Source organism: Limulus polyphemus, unplaced genomic scaffold, assembly GCF_000517525.1.
Source record: "Limulus polyphemus unplaced genomic scaffold, Limulus_polyphemus-2.1.2 Scaffold1528, whole genome shotgun sequence".
NCBI classification, from domain to species: Eukaryota; Metazoa; Arthropoda; class Merostomata; order Xiphosura; family Limulidae; genus Limulus; species Limulus polyphemus.
This window is the reverse complement of record NW_013667138.1, coordinates 43,831-64,524: the sequence shown is the minus strand read 5'-3', so window position 1 is coordinate 64,524 and position 20,694 is coordinate 43,831. Positions and strand designations below refer to the sequence as shown.

Below are 20,694 nucleotides of genomic sequence, written 5' to 3'. Positions count from 1 at the left end.
CAGTATCAAAAGTATTTCTTTATTAAACATAATAATTATAAAAACAATGTGATATTTTCACTTGTAACTTTGATCCTTTAATGTTTATTCATACTAACTTATTTCAATGTAGTAATACCACTAATGACAAAATAATAAATGAGACAACCAATTTTAACACAAATTTCAGAGCTCAACCCTACAGAACCATATTAACAAAAACTATAATACAAATTTAATGTGAAAAAAAAAATGGTAGAAATAATGTACCAAAATGCTTCACATTATTGATCACTACTAGATAACTGAAATGTAATGTAAAGTACAGCATACCATGGTATATGAATATGACACATGAATTATATTTTGCAGTCAGAAATGCAGCGGTTTTGCCAAATATAGGGGATTTATTGCCTTTTAAATACTATAAGCAACGAAGAGTGGAAAAGCTAAGTGTAGTGTTCAGACTATAAACTGATCTTAGTACAGAAAAATTTAAACCAGAAACTAATAACAAAATAACATACATTGAACAACAATATTTCTGGACATAGTGAATGAATACAAAATGGTAAAACAATAAACAAGAGGGGGTGGGGAATGGTTTTATCTACAAATAAAGTCTTCTGTACTGTATTTCGGTACATAAGTTTTGTTTGTTAGTCACATCTGACAGGTCAACACAAATGCAAAAATATTCAGTCACAGACAGAGTTTAATTTTTGAACAATGATTACTGTTATTTTGTGTCCAGCACACACACACACACACATTACTTACATGTTGACTTGAATCCTTGTATACGGCAATCAGGGTCCAAACACTTCTGGTAGTAAATACATCGACGTAGGTCTACTATAATCCTATTAAAAATATATAAATGCTGGGGTTTGTTCCAAATGTGGATCTTATGGGAGAATATTTGGAAACAGTTTAACTTAATACTCCTCATTAGCTATATATTTATACACTGCAAAAACAAGTTTCAAGTTAGAAAATAAAACATGTTTAAGAATTTGAATATTTGTTTTTTATTGCTTAATCTAAATTATACTTAATTACATCACAAAAACAATAGAAAATAATTTATGTCAAAGCAATGAGCATATGTAGCTTTTATACTTTCTCTGCAGAATGTACAAAAGGCATGCTTCCTAGATTTTCATGAATTTAGTCACATAATTGACCACTTCTGAACAGTAGATAATAATAGATCTTTAATTTCAGAACGAATATAAATAAAATGAAATATATTAACAAACATTTTCTACATGTTGTATAATCTTAAGTTTTATTCTGTGCAAGCTTTTGACTCCAGATTAGATTAGGTAAAACAAACAATAATAATATAATAAAAATATTTCACAAGGCATGCATGCGAGCAGCTTGGAGTAGCTCATGGGTAATGTAATTTGATAGTGTAATGTGAGCTGCATGTTCTCCTAGTGATTTACAGCTTATAATGGTGCAAATAGTAATTAAAACAGTTCAAAGGGCAATAAAACAATAAAATTTAATTATAAGTAGATGTATACTGTTATGAGTTTAAAGCTATTTGGGATAAACTAATGTATGATAGTTTCACAGTACATTTGAAGTCATTCTAGAAAGAAAATGAGGGTAATTTAGAATTAGATTTTTTGGAGGGTTACGAGGTCAGTCATATTGAACAACCTTGTATAGAGTTAGGGTAGAGAAAATAACAGATAAAATATAAAGTTTGGCAGAAAAAAACATTTGACACATATTTAGGAGATTTTGGAGATTACACAAAAGAAATTTGAGATTTCTGAAATGAAAAAAAGTATTTTTAATCTTAATATGAAAATTATTTGCACACTGACTATTCAAAACAAATACCTAATACATTCAAGGACAAACCTTTTTTTAGTTTATTAAAAATACTTCACTAAAAAATATGATTTTTTTAAAGGCTTATAATGTTTATAAAGGCCAAATTTCGTGAAGATATACACGCTATATCAAAAATTAGTAGCATATCAAATCTATAGATCTTATACGAGTACAAAAAGGTCACATGGTCCATCAAACTGATCGAGCCTGTGTGGAGAGTTAAAATGTGCTGAAGCATTTATAATTATTTCTAAAAAACAACAAAAAACACATCACAATGAAATCTTTTAAAATTTTCAAAGCTGCGAGTTCATACAAATAAGATATTTTATTGTACAAAAGCTATGTAATCTGTATAAAGTTTTTCTAAAAAAGGTTTGAAATTACTTCATACGGCATTTTTTTTTTTTTTATTGAAGTGTAATAAAACAAACCATACCGTGGATGCATCAAATTAACACAGCCAGAGATTTTAGAGTTAAGCTAGTAACTCTGGTGGCAGATCTGTAGCATTTTGTAAAGGACTTTGGATTGAACTTTAAAAGAAGAGTGAATGAAGGAAATGATATGGATGTCACTGTTTAAAGTGACTCCTGTTACTGGTCTCTGTCAGAATGTTGTATGGGTCATACTAAATTATTAATTATAGGAAGAAATACAGTCCTTTTTCTGGTGAAAATCTTCAAATAAAAATGCTGGAAGATTAGTTCAGATGTTACATAATTGTTAAAAATTGGTTCTAGACATATTCATGTTTGGGTAACTTCTAACTGCTAACTTCTAAGCTGATGTCTCTATAAATAATGTTTCCTGACACTGATGTACACTATCCTACCAAAATTCATGGAACACAGTTAGTTATGGATAAAATATATCTATTCCAAGAAATTGGTAGTGTTGGCCTGCCTTTGGCCTTAATGACTGCTTCAATGTGTCGTAGAAGACTGTCTACTAATGTTTGGTAGAAAGCTAGCGGTATTGTGCTCCACTCCTCCTTTAAAGCATTAGCAAGCTCTCCTACTGAAAAGGGCCATCTTGACCTTGCCCTAATTCTGTGTTCCAGTTCATCCCAAAGATGTTCTATCAAGTTGAAATTGGGGCTCTGTACTGGTCACTGCAAAGCTCCAATGTTATTCTCTTCAAACCATGCATTCACAATCCTTGCTTTGTGACATGGAAAGTGTAAGAGCTGGTACTATAAAACTGCCACATACAGTATTGTTCAGAACATCAACGTAGGACTCAGCATTCATGGATCTATGCACTTTGACCAGTAGACCTACTTTATACCACGAGAAGTACCCCCAGACCATGATACCACCACCTCCAAACTTCACTGTTGGGACAACACTCAGGTAATAAGTGTTCTCCAGGCATCCTACATACCTAAACACATCCATCTGACTGGAAGAGCATATAGAGTGACTCGTTGCTCCACAGGACCAATTTCCATTGATCCACGGTCCAGGTTCGGTGTGCCTTACCTCATGTCAATTGACAGTGTGAATTTGTTTTTGTTATCAATGGCTTGAAGGCAGCAGCTCTTCTGTGATAATTCATGGCATGCAGCTCTTGATGTGTCATGGAAACACTTATAAGATTGCCTGTGACTGCTCGTATCTCCAAACGCAAATTCTCTAGGTGTGATGAGGTAACCAGCCTTCTCACGGCATGTCGGCTCCTGTCAATCAGAATTTTACATCTATCTGGCCATTTCTTGGGGTCATTGTCACCTGTGGACTTCCATTTCTTCAGCAAGTTGCCAACTGTCAACCTGGGAATGTTTAATAATTTTCCCCAAACAAAATCCAACTATCCTTCCCCTCTGAAATTCTGTTAGCTCCTTCTGTGTATTCATCATTTGGCATACAAGTTCGAAATGATTTCTGAGTGAACTGCTGATCGCCTTATCGGCCAAATTATTTGCATATTTCATCATCACACCCACTTTCCTGCAATCAGAGGCGTGTCCTATGACTTATGGTAGGATAGTGTAAAATACCTCCATAATCTTTAGGTTTCTCCATAATTCATTAATATCTAGTAAGTGGAACAAGCTGAAATTGATTAAATGTCTTGTTTCAAAGACAAGATTAGTAATGGCCAAGTTTTTATATTTACAAGTATGAACACTCAGTCTTGTAAGTGGTAATCTTGATTTTGTCTGTAGGTAATTTATGTTAGTGTGAACTAGCATCAACCTCAAGGTCCTGGAATACTTCCATAAGATTTCCAGATTAAATGTTTTCCCTGAGATTAAGGCAGCAGACAGTGCTCAACATTATTACTAGGCTTTAGCAAGTAAAAAATGCATTTGGACTGGTTGCCATGTGGTACATTAAAACATTTGGCTAGTGACTTAATATTGAGTATTTGTCCTATTTTTGACTTTTTGATATAGTTCTATATTTCATTTGTTGTTCTTATATGGCAAAATGGTTAAAACTCAGCATGCTCAAACCTTGTATATCCCAAAAGCTGAAAAAGAAGTAATCTAACAGTCAATTAGAAAATTATTTTTCTTTGCTAAAATTGTTATTTCTTAGATTCTACAGTCACAATATCTTATTACCAGTCCAGAGTGTCTCTGGAATAAACAGTATTAACTAGATTAGATGTTGTTTAATAATTATTTACAATATTTAGAAATGGAACATATTAATGGTTTTATAGGTGTATTTGTGGTTGACAATAGTAAAATTTTTTGTGTGACTAGTAATAGCCTAGTGACCTATTCAGTTACTAGCTAAAATAGGCTAATGACTTAAAAAAAATTTAAGGTCCTGATAAGTATGGTAAATAGTAGTAACTGGAAGGTCATTGTTGGTATACATGAGTCATCAAGTATTTGATGGTACTTGAGGAAGGTTTGCTGCATTATTCTCTAGACTGTCAGTGCAGAAAGGTATGAAATAGAACTAGTCAAACTATATCACATGCCTCTAGTCATTCAGTGTCCACAGTTTGCACTCTTCAAAAGCAGTGAAGTATTGCTGCTTTTCTATTTAGATATAAAATAAGCTGTTTGTGGACTTGTAGTCAATTATCATATGAGTTTTTGTATTAAAAGTCCATTGCAGAGTATACTTGAAAACAGCCTAATTCTGACAAATTTTTAAAAATCACTCAAATGGGACACAGACTGATGTCTGTTGCCCTTTACAAGATCATTAAATTACATTATAGCTTGGTGGCCAGTTACTTCTAAAGCAGATGAATTCCTTTTTGATTGCCACTTTTGATAGACCCCAGAAAATAATAGAGAAACATCCACTACCCCATTTTACATGTTAGAGTAATGAAGGGCTTAGTCCAGGATATTACAAAATCTCAAGTAGTCAAATGAAACATATGCACATGCAAATAAATGATAAATTTTCCAAATGAGTGTGTGTTTGGAGGACTAGCAGAAGTGGCCACTTTAGTGTGTATCTCCAGGACCTTATAAATTTATCAGTAAATAAATTAAACATTACTTTCTTAACAATTAATTATTTATTGTCAGTTAGTAAACATAAAAATACCATTGACCATAATTCAATTCTTTATTTGAGCTTCTAAGTAATTATTTTATTTCACAATCCAGCATGTGTTCCAAAGGTTTTTCTGAGACCATTATAAAGATTGTAATAAGTGTGTTTGTGTGTTAACCAACATAATCACTAATAATAAGCAGAGAGTGAGTCAATTATCCATCTAAAATGATTATAAGATAAATAGAACATAAACATTAGTACTTTAAAAAAACTTCAAGGAGGGAATTTAGTGGGTGATTCTACACTAATGGTTTGTAGCACTTTTAAAGGTTAAAATCAATATTTTTTGCCAGTGCACAATACATGTTATTAAATTTCATTTTCCAGCAAAAAATTCACAAGAGAATAAAGTCTACAAAGGCATTTTATATACATCACAAATAAATAGAGTCAAAGACAAGAACAAATATTAAACTAAAACAAGTACTGACTATAAGGAGAGAAAAAAACATTACATGAATTATAACACATACCAACTAATCTACTCAAGTCAGACAGATCACAAAAATGTTGAATCTGACCACATTTTGAAGAACAATGCCAAATTAACTGTATTTTTTGTTTCAATTTAACTGTTAAAAATTAATTGTTTTCTAAAATGAACCAATTTTATATGAGCTTCTTCACCAATTCAACCAAGATCCTTTCCACACTCAGAAAAAAAAATCATTTAAATTTTGTATCCCTTATTTAAACACCTAAATGATACAGAAATACTTTAAAAACTCACAAATTATATTTTATTATTTTTGTTTTCCCAGTTTTATAGCACTGAAATTAAATTCAGGGGCCTTTCCAGGTCCAGGAGAGCAGAATTATATATTCCCTTACTTTTCTCACTCATGGGAATCATGTATATAAAAAGGAGAAAAATCATTTACATTTTGCATCCCTTATTAGAATAACTACAGGACACAAACAATATAAAAACTCACATGATATTGTTGCTTTTGTGGTGACGACCAATATTCTCACAAAACCTGTAGTTAGCTATGTCATACACAAGCAATTCATCATCAGAATAGTAAGTCCAACGTCTGATATACCCTGTCTTCTCTGATGATGCAACTAGTGAATGAACAAACTTGTCCACTTCAAAGTATGGTGACTGTTGACATCCTTGGAGAAATACTGAAAAATAGCTTCACTCTATGATTTACATAACTATATTGCTAAGAAGGTATTAAATTTATTAAAAGTAACAATGTTTTGGTTTATTGTACCAGGATAAGGTATTACAGTTTAGGATTATAATGGCACTGTTAAAAGTATGCATTGTGCTAAGTATTTAAAAAAAAAAAAGAGTATAAAAAGAAATTTGAAAAAATATTTTGAAAGGATATAAATATAAGGTATATAGAAAGGCTGAATATGTTATATTAAAACAAATTTGGAGCTTTGCCATGTCATTACAGTCCATTTCACCAACTCTGGTCATGCTGTACATGATGACTATGCAAATTTCCAATAGCCTTGTAGTGTATTTTCCATTGCAAAAACACTCTGCCCTAAAGCTGTCAGTCCAAAGCACACTCCTTCTCTCTGCTGATTTCCATAAGCCATCTAGTGTATGAGGACAATGGTTTTCCATCACTCATTTCAACAGCCAAATCACATGGATATTCACAGGTACTGCATCCAGTGTCTTGACTAGTATGTCCTTGTACAAAATAGCATGAATGCCCATTTCATTCTACTGGTGTTTGATGTATGCAATGGTTGAATAAATATGTCATGGAAGCAACTTGTTTACATAAATTTGTGCCACATTTACAGATGGAGATATTTCTTGATTATGTTGTACACTTTTGCCTGGGAGCCATGGAAGGCTTTTGACATTGAACTTTGAAATCATTGATTCTCAGCTGGAATATGACTTGTTGAAGCTATCTTTCTGGATGGCCCTTGTTCCAAAAGTTGATCCATATTCCTTTGCTTTCCAATGCCATTAAATACAAGGGATTTTGAATTGTTCAATCCCCAATCAGAATACATTTTCTATTATCTGAATGTATGAAATATTTTAGATCAGAAATGACTGTACATACCCTTTCCAAATGCAATAAATTTTTGGTGGCATTACACTGCTTACAAAATACCACAACGTAGTTCTGATTCAGGCAATTCCATCAAGACTTTATATCAGCTATGGCTATCACACAACTTACTGATTTGCATATTCAAAATCAACTTATTCATATGTTAAGATATATGTTTCCAAAGCTGTGTAGTTTTTTATTCTTTACAGTGAAAAAGGGTCATAACTTTACAGATACCATGGAAAGTTTAACAAATTAGAATGCTATATTTCAAATGTATATTTTTAGTTACAAGACAAAATTTATCAACACTTTAATTTTTTAAGTTTTGGAATTATCTCTTTAAGTACCTTACAATTTTACTGTAATTTCATAATAAAGATATTGGTAAAATTTTGCCCAATTCCATTAAAATTGTTATATGAAATCTATTTCAACCATATTACACATTATTTCATGCTTGTTTTACATATATATTCATGCTATTGCAAAAATAGTTCATACATAGAAACTTGTCTCTGTGTGTATTTAACTATTACAGGGTTACTTAACATCATTTATACAGCTGTACATTATTTTAACACCATACAGTAAACAAATAGGCATCATGAATAAATTTTAATTCTTTACAATATGTTAACTACGTCATATTAGATTTGTAATGTGCTTGCTTAAAAAAAAATAATGTAATATTGTTTACATCATCTTTCTCAAAGCTTCTAAGTTTTTCTCATTATGTGAATATTGCTAGATATTTCTAGCTATATAAAGGGCTAGATATTTCTAAATTTTTCTGTTGTGTGTTATAAATATATGCAGGTACAGAGTGCAAGTTTAGTAAGTTGGTGAAAGTGAAGTTAGACTGCATGTCACTTCAGCCGTAACAGGCAATTTCAAAAGTGAGTTTCACAGCTTGTATTGTAATAACAGAGATAGAGGAGAATAATTTGTTTGTTTGTTTGTCATGAATTTTGTGCAAAGCTACACAAGGGCTATCTGCGCTAGCCATCCCTAATTTAGCAGTGTATGACTAGAGGGAAGGCAGCTAGTCATCACCACCCACCGCCAACTCTTGGGCTACTCTTTTACCAATGAAAAGTGGGATTAACTGTTACATAATAAAGCCCCCACAGCTGAAAAGGCAAGCATGTTTGGTGTGACAGAGATTCGAACCCGTGACCGTCAGATTGCGAGTCAAGCACCCTAACCACCTGGCCATGCCGGGCTGACCATTAAAGTGGTGAATCAACTCAACTGTAGGTGTAAATGAATAATAGGAGGCCACATCAATCAGTTTGGTGATTGATCAACTCCACAGTATTGTAAATAGTATTAGGAGGCCATGTCAGCTTGTAAAGTGATGGATCAACTCCAGTGGTTGTGAATATTGTTAATATGTAAATAGCATAAGGAGACCACATCATCCAGGAAGGTGATGGATCAACTCCTGTGATAGTGTAAATTGTATCAGGAAGCCACATCCACCAGCAAGAGGACGGATCAACTCCTATAGAGGCAAAGTTGCATCTACATCAGCAGAACACTACCACCCTACTCTCAACTGAATGGTTATAGCGAACTTGTTAGTAGAACCCATTCATGAGGGTGGCTCCATGGTCAACCACCCCAGTGGCTTGGAACTAGAAAGTGGCAAGGACTACTATACTCTGCTCAAACAAGGGGTGGGTGGGTGAAAATGCATTGGAGAGTCCAGAGGTACTTCATCACCAGAGAGTGTGCCATGGGTGACCATGATACCCTATTTTGAAAAGCAGACCATACCAAGTTCTTCACTCAAAGCATATCTGGGATGGGCAGCTACCCCTTTTGCTTTACCCATGCCGTCCATGGGTGGTATGGTCCAGAATGGACATATTTATGAAGCAACCATCGCGAGGTAGATTACCTTCCAGAAATCTTATGAAACACCTTATCTCTACAGTGACCATGAGCAGCCATGAACGAGAACATGCATGTCACTATAGCTTACAGTGTGGAATTTAACTTAAAGAATACCTGTTCAGGCACCACTTGACACTGGGTGGGATCCATGTGAAAAAGAGGGAGTAAAAAAAGGCCCCTGCAAAAGAGGAAAAGGAATAAAACTTACCAGTTAAAGTCACACCGAAGTCTGGAGCACAACAACAGTTGGAAGATGAAACCCCAATGTAGAGGAAAGTGCGATGTGATGAAGATAATGGGAGACAAATATACTGGGCATGGTCCACATGCCAGCTTGGAGGATCTCCTCCAACAGATGATGAAGATGGGAAGTGAGAGAAAACGTGATGGAAGAACAAGGTACAGGAGGAAGAAGGTAAAAAGGTGTAGGCCAAACAAACCAGAAAGCAGACCCAATTTGTTAGGGTAGAAGGGAAAAGGATTGCCCGGGAATGAAAAGACAGTTGCTCATACACCAGAGGGTAGCTGTGTGTGCAATATAACATTGTAGGGCCCTAATGGGACACAGCAGTCTATCAGTAAAGATGGGGGATAGAAGACAGGGAAATAGGAGAAAAGTAGGAACAACCTTCTCGTACTGTCATGGTCTTGAGGAGAAAGGAATGATCAGGATAAAGAAGAAGATAGGTAGGATGATAAATGGTACATGAATTGTCAATGGCAAATAAATCAGATCAGCAACATCTACATGCCAAAAGGAGAAGGCTCTCATATGGGCATGACCAAGAGGGACCAAGTGCGAAAGGGAGAGCCTGAAATTGGTAAACCACTGTGAACAAACCAAAGATAAAGATGGGATTGAAAGGCTATTGGGATGAGAAGATAAGTATTGGAGATATCTATTTTTGACATCCACAATCCCAGGGAAAAAGCTCATCTAAGGGTCAGAAAGGACTCCGTAGTGAACTTTGGGTGTGTGATGAAGCAGTTGATGTGTGAAAAATTGAGGACTAGTCGCCAATCCCTGTTTTTCTTTGAGACCATGAAAAGAAGAGAGTAAAACACTTTCAAGGGATGGTTAACTGGTTTGATAGCCCACTGCAAAAGCAAAACCTAAACCGCCTCTGACGCTTGAGGAAAAGGGTTGAGAAGAAATGGGAGGCAGGGAAAGAAATGTGAGAACAAGTCCTTCTGAAAGAACCTTTGTCATCCATTGATCCTCAACAATAGTGAGCCAGCAAGAAAGAAAATACAAAAACAAGCTCACACTGGGTAGTTAGCAGTACTGTAGATGACAGACGATCATTGGCGATGATCTTGACAAAAAGATTTACCCGGATTTGAAGGAAAGAGTAAAGGATGGGAGGAAGAAGGACAGGAAATGGGAATACATGGCCTGAAAGGCTCTGGTCATGATAAACTGGACACAAAAAGTGAAAGGGTGTACTGTTGTCGGTTGGATGTCACCCGCAACTCAATATCATCAGGAGCAGTGTCAAAGGCAAAATGTTGAAGAAAAGAAGCAAGACATAAATCCCTGAGATAAGTGGAGAGTAAATTAACACAAGCAAGAATGAAGCCCCTACAGATAAGGTACCAACAAAGAAACCACATGTGTAACAACAGAGCCAATAAAGAAATATAGGCCAAAGTGGAAGTGAGAAGGTGAAGAGTGTTGGCAGAAAATCCCTCGGGATTTCTATGGAGAGCCTCTGAGAGGAAATGTATAGAAAGGTAGTAAAGGTAAGATGAATGCAAAAATATTGCGTATGTGTGAGACTAGCATGAGATTCAGGAGCCCCCCCAAAGAGATAATAATGAACACAACAACTGGTGATCCAAAAACAGATATTCTGTCAATGGTAAGAATGGGCATATTAATGAGAGGCTGTTGGGAGGCACGGCATACTGATCCCTTCACCAAAAATGGTTGACAAGAATGCTCATGCAACAAAGAATGACGAGGGGAATAAGAAACAGAAGAAAGGGACAAAACATCACAAACCTGAGATATAAAATCCGTGAAAGCCGACGAAGGTCTCTGTGAATCTTCAGATTGGAACTAGGAAGGAATGGCAAACATGGCAGGAGGAAAACGACGATCAAAACTATCGTCAAGCTGAATAATGTCAGCAGAATCTGAAGAAGCTCAGGTGACGTTAGAGGAAAACAGGTAACCCAAGTAGCATTAAATTTCCCTATGAACAAAATCAGAAAGATCCACAGTCAGGTTGCTTGTACCTGAGGCAGAAGATTGATCTTTGATTTGATCCCTAATGTGGTAACATTGACTTTGGAATTCATAATTCCAGAAACTGCATAAAATTGTCTATTGCAGAAAAGCAACAATAATAAACTGGGAGAAATGTGTTAATGTATAACCACAAAAAAATAGAACCACTTGGAATTAAAATATGCCACACAGGAAGCACTAAAGAAAACATCTGTAATCGAAAGCTGTCAAATGAGAAGTGAAGATTTGGAACAGGAGCGTAGAGGGAGTCACATGCGAAACGTGAGCAAACTATGCTACTGTTGGTTAATAGATGACACATAATGATTTGCATGAGAAAGATGTTGGAATGTGCTAATTCCAACAAGGGGGGGAGGTGGAAGGCTTGTGGCATACATAAGAAAATGCTCACATATAGAGGACAGCACCAAACGAGAATAGCTAATCTTATGAAAGGAGGTAAGTACTGTATCAGAAATTCACTAAATTTTCCTCCTTGGGGTAAAAACAAGTACTCCGTATCTTCATATAGAAGATGATAAAATTACAATCTGAGTCTGAAACATATACTAATAATTACTTATTTGAAAAATATCTTATCTTTAAGACCATGTATAAAAGTAAGTAACATCATATACTAGTTACCTCTTTGTTTTGGAAGGTCTGTTAACTTCTGTTTTGGTGTACATGTATCACTAAATGTAAGCAGCTGGATTGATCCTGAACACCTAGAATATGATAAAATCCTGTCATTAATAAGTTACATAGTTAATCAATTAAATTAGCTCTATTGTCAATTTTTAAAAGCTTTTCTTTTAGAAGTATTGAGTATTTTACTTTATATATATACTAGGGGTAATATGAGACCACAATAAAAAAAAATGTGCTATATACTTGAGAACTAACTCCTATCACATTATGGTATGATATTTTTTACTCAGTTTTTACTATTAATATAACTTTTAAACACTTTTAACTATAGAATTACTGATGGAATCCAAAATTATCAGCTTTTCAAAAATTCTCAACTATTCATACACCAATTTATTTTTTAGCCCGTGACTACTGACTACATACAAGTAACATGAATTTTTTTGTACAATCATCAATATTGCATTTAATCCTACTTCTAACATACTTACCTCCGCTGACAATAATAGCTATTTCTCGATCTTCATGTTTGCCATCTAACGTTGTGTTCACTTGCTCCAGACTTTATATACCCCCACTTGACTGCCCTCGGCAATATCTAATTTCCAAAACTTTACGTGGGCCCTCACACGCCCTCTATGCAGGTACTGTATATAAGCACTGTATGTAGGCAATAAAATCACTTTTTCGAGACCTACTACATTCCAGTTACTAACACCGGCTCTTAATGGGGAGGACAGAAGGGAGAGTGTCAGTGGGGGTAAGCATGTTTGGAAATACATTTTTAGTTTAGGAAAATGATAACTTCCAAAACATACATACCTCTGCTGACACTAATAGCTAGAATCACACATTGAGAAGGCAGAGAGGCCGGTGAGGACAGAGGTCATACACAAGGAATCTGCAGGCAACAAATATGTACCATGAGAGTGGTATCAAAGTGGGAAACACCACACTACATCCAGAACAAGTATGCTCTTCACCCAGAACTACAGAAAATTGAAAAGGGTGGACTACAATACAAGTATGATGCTCCAGCCCTGACCAAACAACCAAGATTCCACAACTCAGAATTTATCCCATCTGAATTTACAAACAGTTGTCTTTACTCCCCCACCAAGTACACAAGGAGAAATCTGCTAACCCATACAATTATATTGAGGATGTGGAACACTGTCCCACCGAGGACCAAAGATGGGACCACGTTGCATCTGAATTTATGAGGAGATAGTGGACCCCTGCATGAACAACAGTGTTCATAAGAGGGTCCAAGCACCACCCCCCATCAGATAGCTAAGCGTCAAATCTGGACTGGTTTTACGAGTAGGCTCCTGTATAGGTTGGTCCCCAACTTTGCCCTCTTCTCCAAGAGCAGAGAAAACTCAACACTCCAAAGGTAAATCCTCAGTCCATCATCCTGGGAACTGGGTGTGGTAAGGACTCTCAAGCTCATCCACTAGTAGAAGGGGGGAACATAAGTACTGGAGAGACCTGAGGAATAGGTCTCCAGAGACATTGCAACAAGTGAACCACATTCTCTAATTTTCAAAAGCAAATTGATCTCGACTGATTCAGCTCTAAGATCAGCAGGAACTGGCAAAATCCCCTTTAGCTTTACTCATGATAGTCCATGAGTAGCAGTCCATTAGAAATATTGTAATATGATATCACCATCCAGATGGTCTTATGGAACACCTCATCTCGACAGAGCCCATTGCAACCAGGAACTGATATAGAGGTTGCTAGTGCAGGATTTAAATACAAGCATACCCGACTGGGCAACACTCACCACTGAGTGGGATCCAAAAAATCAATAGGGACCCTAGAAGAGAAAGAAACAATAACTGTAAGTCAGATAACACTACCCTGATAAAATCTAGTAGAGGTAGTCAACTCAGCCACAGGGGGGAAGACAAGGTCTCTTCGAGGAGGAAACTGTCAGATCATGAAGGTAGAGATATGAAAGTGTCAGGAAAAGTCTTCCTACCAGCCCACAAAGTATCTCCCGAGACGAAGGATGGAACGATTAAGAGAACCAATGGAAAGATGAGTGAAAGGAGGGGCCCTTGAGACACTAGGGGATAAACATGCAGAAGTACAAGTGGAAGTAGAATAGGGTCGAGCAGACAAAGACGATAAAGAAGACTGCAAACGTGCTGTATCAACTCTGGCTTCTAAAGCTTCTGGAATTCCAGGAAATAAATAAGGCCGAAGAAAAGGCACTTCCAGTAAATATCAAAGGGCACAAGAAGGTAAGTGAATACTCTCCAAAAAACATCACAACTCAACAAGTCCCAGCAACAGACCAACCACGACACTAAGGCAAGTCTTGAAGAGGACAAATGTGTTAAAATAATGACCAGTAAATGGCCCAGTTCTTCGTCAAATCGTTAAGGCCTAGATTTGACTTCAAACAAAAGTTGAAAGAAATAGAAGTATCTTAAAACAGTAGAAAGAGTCAAATGAATCTGCAAAAATTTCAACCTGTATGCCGAATGACAGGTACGTACATGGTACCCCATCGATCCAACAATACTCCAGAACATGTTGTTCAGATAAATGTGCGGGGGGGGGGGGGGAGTGGAAGAGGTGGGCACTCCTGAAGGTACCACAGAAGCAGACACTAGGGTTGAGACAGCCAATCCGATGCTACCAAAAGAACACAAGGGGTTGAACAAATCATAGCTAGGACTCTGGGTAACAGATGGCTCCATGGGAAGGCATATAGGTGCAATCCCATCCAGTCCTGACTGAATGCATCTATTGCTAATGCCCGAGGGTGAGATATTGGAAACCAAAATGCTGGTAGTGGAGTGTTCCAATGAGTGGCAAATGCATGTATCATCAATGTCCAGAACCGACAGTAAATCCAATGGAAAAACTCTCCAAGAAGCATCCACGCTGTCTGGAGAATCTGGTTAGGTCAAGACAATTGATCCGCCACCAAATTCATCACCCCTAGAACAGGGCAAACTAGTAGGCAACAAAGAATGCTCAAAGTATCTCCAACAGCCGTACTACAGATAAATGCTTTAGTGAATGCTTTGTTGAGAAAAAGTTACAATATTATCTGAAAGAGTGCTTATATACATTACCAGCATAGAGCACTGACATAGGTGGAGAGCTTCATGAGACAGACATTGCCAAGGGCAACTTAGTTGAGAATAATGACTGGAGTAAGCAAGAAAAATTAAGACCAATGCTTAGACTGGCAAAGGAAAGAAACCCTAGCAGTCAAGTAATTGGTGTAGTGTGAGAAGAGATAAGTTTGTTTGGAAAAGTACATACCTTTTAATTTTTGCCAAATAATCTTAAAAGATCTTTTGGTTATATTCTTAATTTCAAGTCTTCACATTTTTATATATAGTACATTTTTAAAGTTTTAGTTACCTTTCCTGTCCTTTAGCATTATACTTTATTGTGACACACATCAATGGGCATCATCAGGCAATATTATAGTATCGTCGGCAGAGACAATTTAGCCTTCAGCAGAATGTTGTTGCTTTGACATACTCAGTTTGGGTTATATTCTAAACAAATATTAAATCTTTCTAATATGCATTTAAAACATAACTAACTAAAATATAAAATTAAAACTTAAATACAATTTAATTATCTATCAAACTAACATTTTTCTAGGTGAAAACAATGCCAAGTGCTAGCAAAGACAATCTGCAAAAATACTAAGAACAGTCTGAAGAAACTGTATGGAATTCTGCATACCAATTTCATAACAACCAATGGGAAATTGTAGTTCAAAATTAGACTCTTTCTATTAGTTAGAAATATCTACAGAAATAGATAGTGTTGAATGTGAAATCTTATGACTATGTGTAGAAAGTAGGCATAGCTTCTGTCAAGAGTTTTCAAGTGATTTACTTTTCCTTTCTCAGAACTTGCCCTACGGAATTTGAAGGGAGGAGAAAGGATGTGTAAACAGAACAATTAACCTAGTTTCTGTCTATACATTAAGGTCTAGTGTGTGTGTGTGAATAATTAATTAAGTTATAAAGACTGAAATCTAAAACTTGTAAATGCTTGTGTGTTGCAGGACAACAAAACCAATGTTGCATAATTAAATTTTGAATTTAATTTAGTAAAACCTTGTCACATGTGCAGAAAATGGATCTGTAAACTTGGGCTTAAAACGAAAATTTATGAAGCACATATACAAGTCACTTACCATCTAATGGATTACTTTTTTTTAATTTGAATTGCCTTACCCATACAATAAAGGATTCTTAACCTTACCTATCAGTTAAATATATAAACCAATAAATACAGTTTCAATTCACATACCTAAAATGTGTAACAAGAGAATCCAGAAAAATATTTTCACTGCTGCTTGGTTTTTGGGGTAAATACTGGTTCTCTGGGGCAAGAATCAGAGGAGCTCCTTTCCCCATCTTAGTCGACAAGTATAACCTAAAGTTTCTATTCTTCGTGTATACAGCTAATTAAGTAAAATATCACAAACGTGACCAAAAAATACAAGATACTCTAAACTAGGTTGAAAAACCCACTGTAAACTGTTTAGTGTTTAAAATTATTGAGACTAACTTTAGCTGACAAATTATATATTTCACAAACAATTTAATGATCTGCTTGTAATAAATACAACAAAAATTATTATGAAATAAATATAGCTGTGCTTTGAAAAGAGTTCACTTAAATGGAAACATACTTTCAATTTTACAACAGAAATAAAGCAAAGACAAACCTTCATCACAGAACAAATGCAGGTTTCCATCTTTTCCAAAGATATTCAGTTCTTTAAGTTCAGAAGGATCAGGCCAGCTACATGTTAAGTTGTCAGTTTCTACTTCACCTCTCATTGAAGTCAAAACTGATGAGCCACATCCAGTTAAATAAAAGGTCTCTATGTTGTGTCTAATCTTCTCACATATATAATGCACAAAGTTTCCTATGTGTGTGTATATGTAGAAAAAAAAATAGTTTTCCTGAAACAGTTATTATTAATAGTTCAGTTAATTCTCACCATCAAACATATTTTTATCATTCAATTATTCAAGAATAGTGCAGCAGTAAACTACATCAAAATACCTACATTAACATTATTTAACAGTCATGTTTTCCATATTTAACTCATCTAGAAGCTGAAATTATAAGATAGTTAGATAAATCAACTTTGGGAATATGTGAAGTATTGACCAGGATATACAAGTTTTTCAACAGTAGCTCCAGTAATTACTATATTTGCCACTTTCTTAAAGATGGAAAAGCCTTTAAACTCCAGTTTACGTTACATTTGTTACTTTCTTGACCTTTTACTGGTTGACGCAAGAGGGAAATAGAATTTTTGTACGTTATTTTCAGAGAAGATATCTTATTAACCCAGGATGTTTTTTTCAGTATTGAAAGGAAACGAGTTTTTCCTTTTGAAGTCACATACATGTTACCATGTGGTAACATTAGGGTACCAGGCCATAAAGGTTATTGAAATTGTGGAATGGAAACGACACTACTTTCATTATTTTATTTTCATAAGAAGACATTACATAAAACTAAAAACTGATTACTTGTTAGAATACACAAGCCTTACAAAAAATGAATTAATTTTCAATAATAGTGTCAAATACTGAACTTGGAAACATTATTCTTTTGAATGATAAATATTGAAATACCAAGTTCCTTGACTGTAATGAACACTTATTTCACATTTTTGCACATTGTGTTTTTCTGACATAATACACATCTGCCTAGAATACAAGGTGTATTAGTTCAAGGTTTTGTTCATCAAATTACACATCTGTGGGCAGATCTGCATGTCTACCACCAGTAGCTAGTTTTCTATCACTTCAAGCCTTCATCTGAATTAAAGCAATATTTCTTCTAAATTAAAGTTGGTCAGCTTCCTTTTTCTTTGAATGTAAGTTAAAATACCATATTCATGCTGCCATTAGAGATAAATTTATCACCAATGGCCACTACCATTATTTTCCACAGATCATTGGTCTGTATGTAGCTAGAAGGCAATCCATAAACTCTACCCCTCCTATTCTCTTGTTATCAAAATGAATCAAATTAAGCTGTTATTTCTGACTCACTTCCTTCTTTAACATGAATGAATAACGGGCAATATTTACAATGGAATTGTCATTCAATACACACACGTTTTCCATTGCAATGAAAGTCAAAACTGCCATGAACTTTCTATAGTTTCTTGTCAGAGGTCATAGCCTTTGTTTCTCCTTCTGGTCTATTTTTACAAATAGTTCCAATTGCTTTATAGCCCTTATCACCCAAAGCATATCAGTTTGCCTTTGATGAACATTTTGCCACTGTGTTTTCCAATGATTCATCTGTGGTGAGTTATTCTTTTATATATACCCATAAAGATGATGCAATATTTTATCACACCAAAACATGATGCAATATCACATGATACACCTGTGTCTAATGTACCCTATGGGAACATCATATTTCAAATGCAACAAAATAATGAACTTATCTGAATAATTTTTTTTTATATATTGAGGGCACAAAGGTACCTGTTATGTTTTTCAAATTATTTATTTGGATAAGTTTTAACATATATATTTCTATATGATGAGCAAAACAAAAATAACTTTTTAAACAACTAAAAAAACATTATCTTTAAGTTAACTAAATCTGACCAAAACTAATTTTCAGATCTTTTAACCTTTTTATATAGAAATGCACGTGATAAGTTTTATAAAATATAGAAAGTTTTACATTACTCTTAAATTTTACAGTACTCCCATATGGGAATACTAGGCAGTAAAGGTTAAAATTGTCAAGCTTTTAAACTTCAGTTTTGGTTACATTTGTCACTTTTTTAAAGGTGGACAAGTCTTTAAACTTCATTTTAGGTGAAGACTAAGTTTTCTAAATATAAATACTGTCAAAGATAAACTTTAATTCATATAAACCCAACTTACCTACATGAACATTGTCAACAAATGCTATATTTTTCAATTGTAAGATTAAGTGGCAGCTGAACTTTTCTTTGGTACTGAAAAAACACACAAAGAAAACTAAGAGCAATCAACCATGATATAAACTGCAGCAGTTTCACCATCAGTTAAAATAAACATTTCCATTCTTCAAATAAAATCTAAGATATACAAACATAACCTAATAGAATAAATTATGCTTATTAGTAATATTTTATGATACCAACAAGCTATCTAAATGAAAAGAATCTAATTAATAAATGCCAATGACGAGAAGAAAGATCTACTGCAAAGGCCACGGTAGATACAGTGTTTGAGTGACATCTAAGCTGTGGTCGAGTATGGTAAATACCAGAATTTCAAGTAATGATTGAGAGTAAAACCTACCATGATAAATAAGCTGTGGGTGAGTGTTTGAACTGGTGATTAATGCATTATGGTTATAATGTCAAAACTACTGATCTGTAGTTGAGTATAGAAATTATCATATCAAAGTTGAGTGAAGAAGCTAACATAATAACCAACAAACAGTAAAGACACTATCATAATATTTCAGCTGTGTTTGAATGTAAAAACTACTGTGATACTGGAGCTCTTAGTGAGTGTAGTAGCTATTATAATGTAAAACATATGGTTAAATGTACAAACTACCAGGATTTCAGATAAGTGTAAAAAAGGCCATGCTTTCTACATTGAGGTTCAGTGTAGAAACTACCATATACATGAGCTATGGTTCTATGTAGAAATTAACACAGAAACTACCATAATATCTAAGATGCAACTGAGTGAAGATCTACTATTACACATAAGATCAGTTGTGTGTATAATCTACCATGATACATGAGATATGGTTGAGTGCATTGACTACAGAAACCATAATGATATCTAAGCTGTATTTGAATAAAAACTTAAAAAGATGTTGTGTGACCATACGATGGATTTACTACCTTCTATAGTAGTATAGAATTGTTCCAAATAATGAATTATTTAATTTCACCATTCTGGCAACATTAGGTCCACAATTACTAGCATTATCTTTTTTTTTTATGTCTGTTTTGCCTTTTGTTCTCTAATAGGCGACATTTCCTCTGCTTGAAGGGATATTTCAGTATTTTAGGTAAAATCCAGGTTAGCACTGAAATATTCTTTACTGGGAACATGTGACAATGACTGAAGCTGAGTGTAGAAACTACAATAATACAGGAGTCATTCTAGGAGAGTGTAGGATGTCATAAATATGAAGTATGATTGAGTGCAAAATGATATCTGAGGTATGATATATTATGGGAAGTACCACGATAAATGAGATGTGACTGAGTGTAGAAAACACTATGACATCTGAGCTTTGGATAAGCATAGTTACTATAAGGGTTTCACAGCTGTGGATGAGTACACAAACCATCATAATATCTAAGCTGTGTTTCAGCACAGAAGTTAAAAAGATATTTGAGTTGTGGTTGAGTGTAGAAGCTAAAAAATATCTGAGGTGTGATGAATGGAATAAGTGCCATGATACTTATCTATAATTGAGTGAAGACACTAAATTGGTTTTTGAATTTGGG

At 34.8% G+C, this 20,694-nt stretch overlaps 1 protein-coding gene across 1 annotated transcript in view; it reads right to left on the bottom strand.

Moving 5' to 3' along the window:
• The window catches only part of LOC106463952 (DNA-directed primase/polymerase protein-like), a 68,736-nt gene that overhangs the window by 15,068 nt on the left and 32,974 nt on the right, over nucleotides 1-20,694 (bottom strand). The window contains exons 4-9 of the mRNA XM_022391585.1: nucleotides 19,118-19,191; nucleotides 16,915-17,118; nucleotides 16,494-16,647; nucleotides 12,189-12,271; nucleotides 6,305-6,500; nucleotides 760-842 (exon numbers count right to left, since the gene is read on the bottom strand). Of these exons, the coding sequence (XP_022247293.1) occupies nucleotides 760-842; nucleotides 6,305-6,500; nucleotides 12,189-12,271; nucleotides 16,494-16,647; nucleotides 16,915-17,118; nucleotides 19,118-19,191 (794 nt within the window). The remainder of the gene's footprint in view (nucleotides 1-759; nucleotides 843-6,304; nucleotides 6,501-12,188; nucleotides 12,272-16,493; nucleotides 16,648-16,914; nucleotides 17,119-19,117; nucleotides 19,192-20,694) is intronic.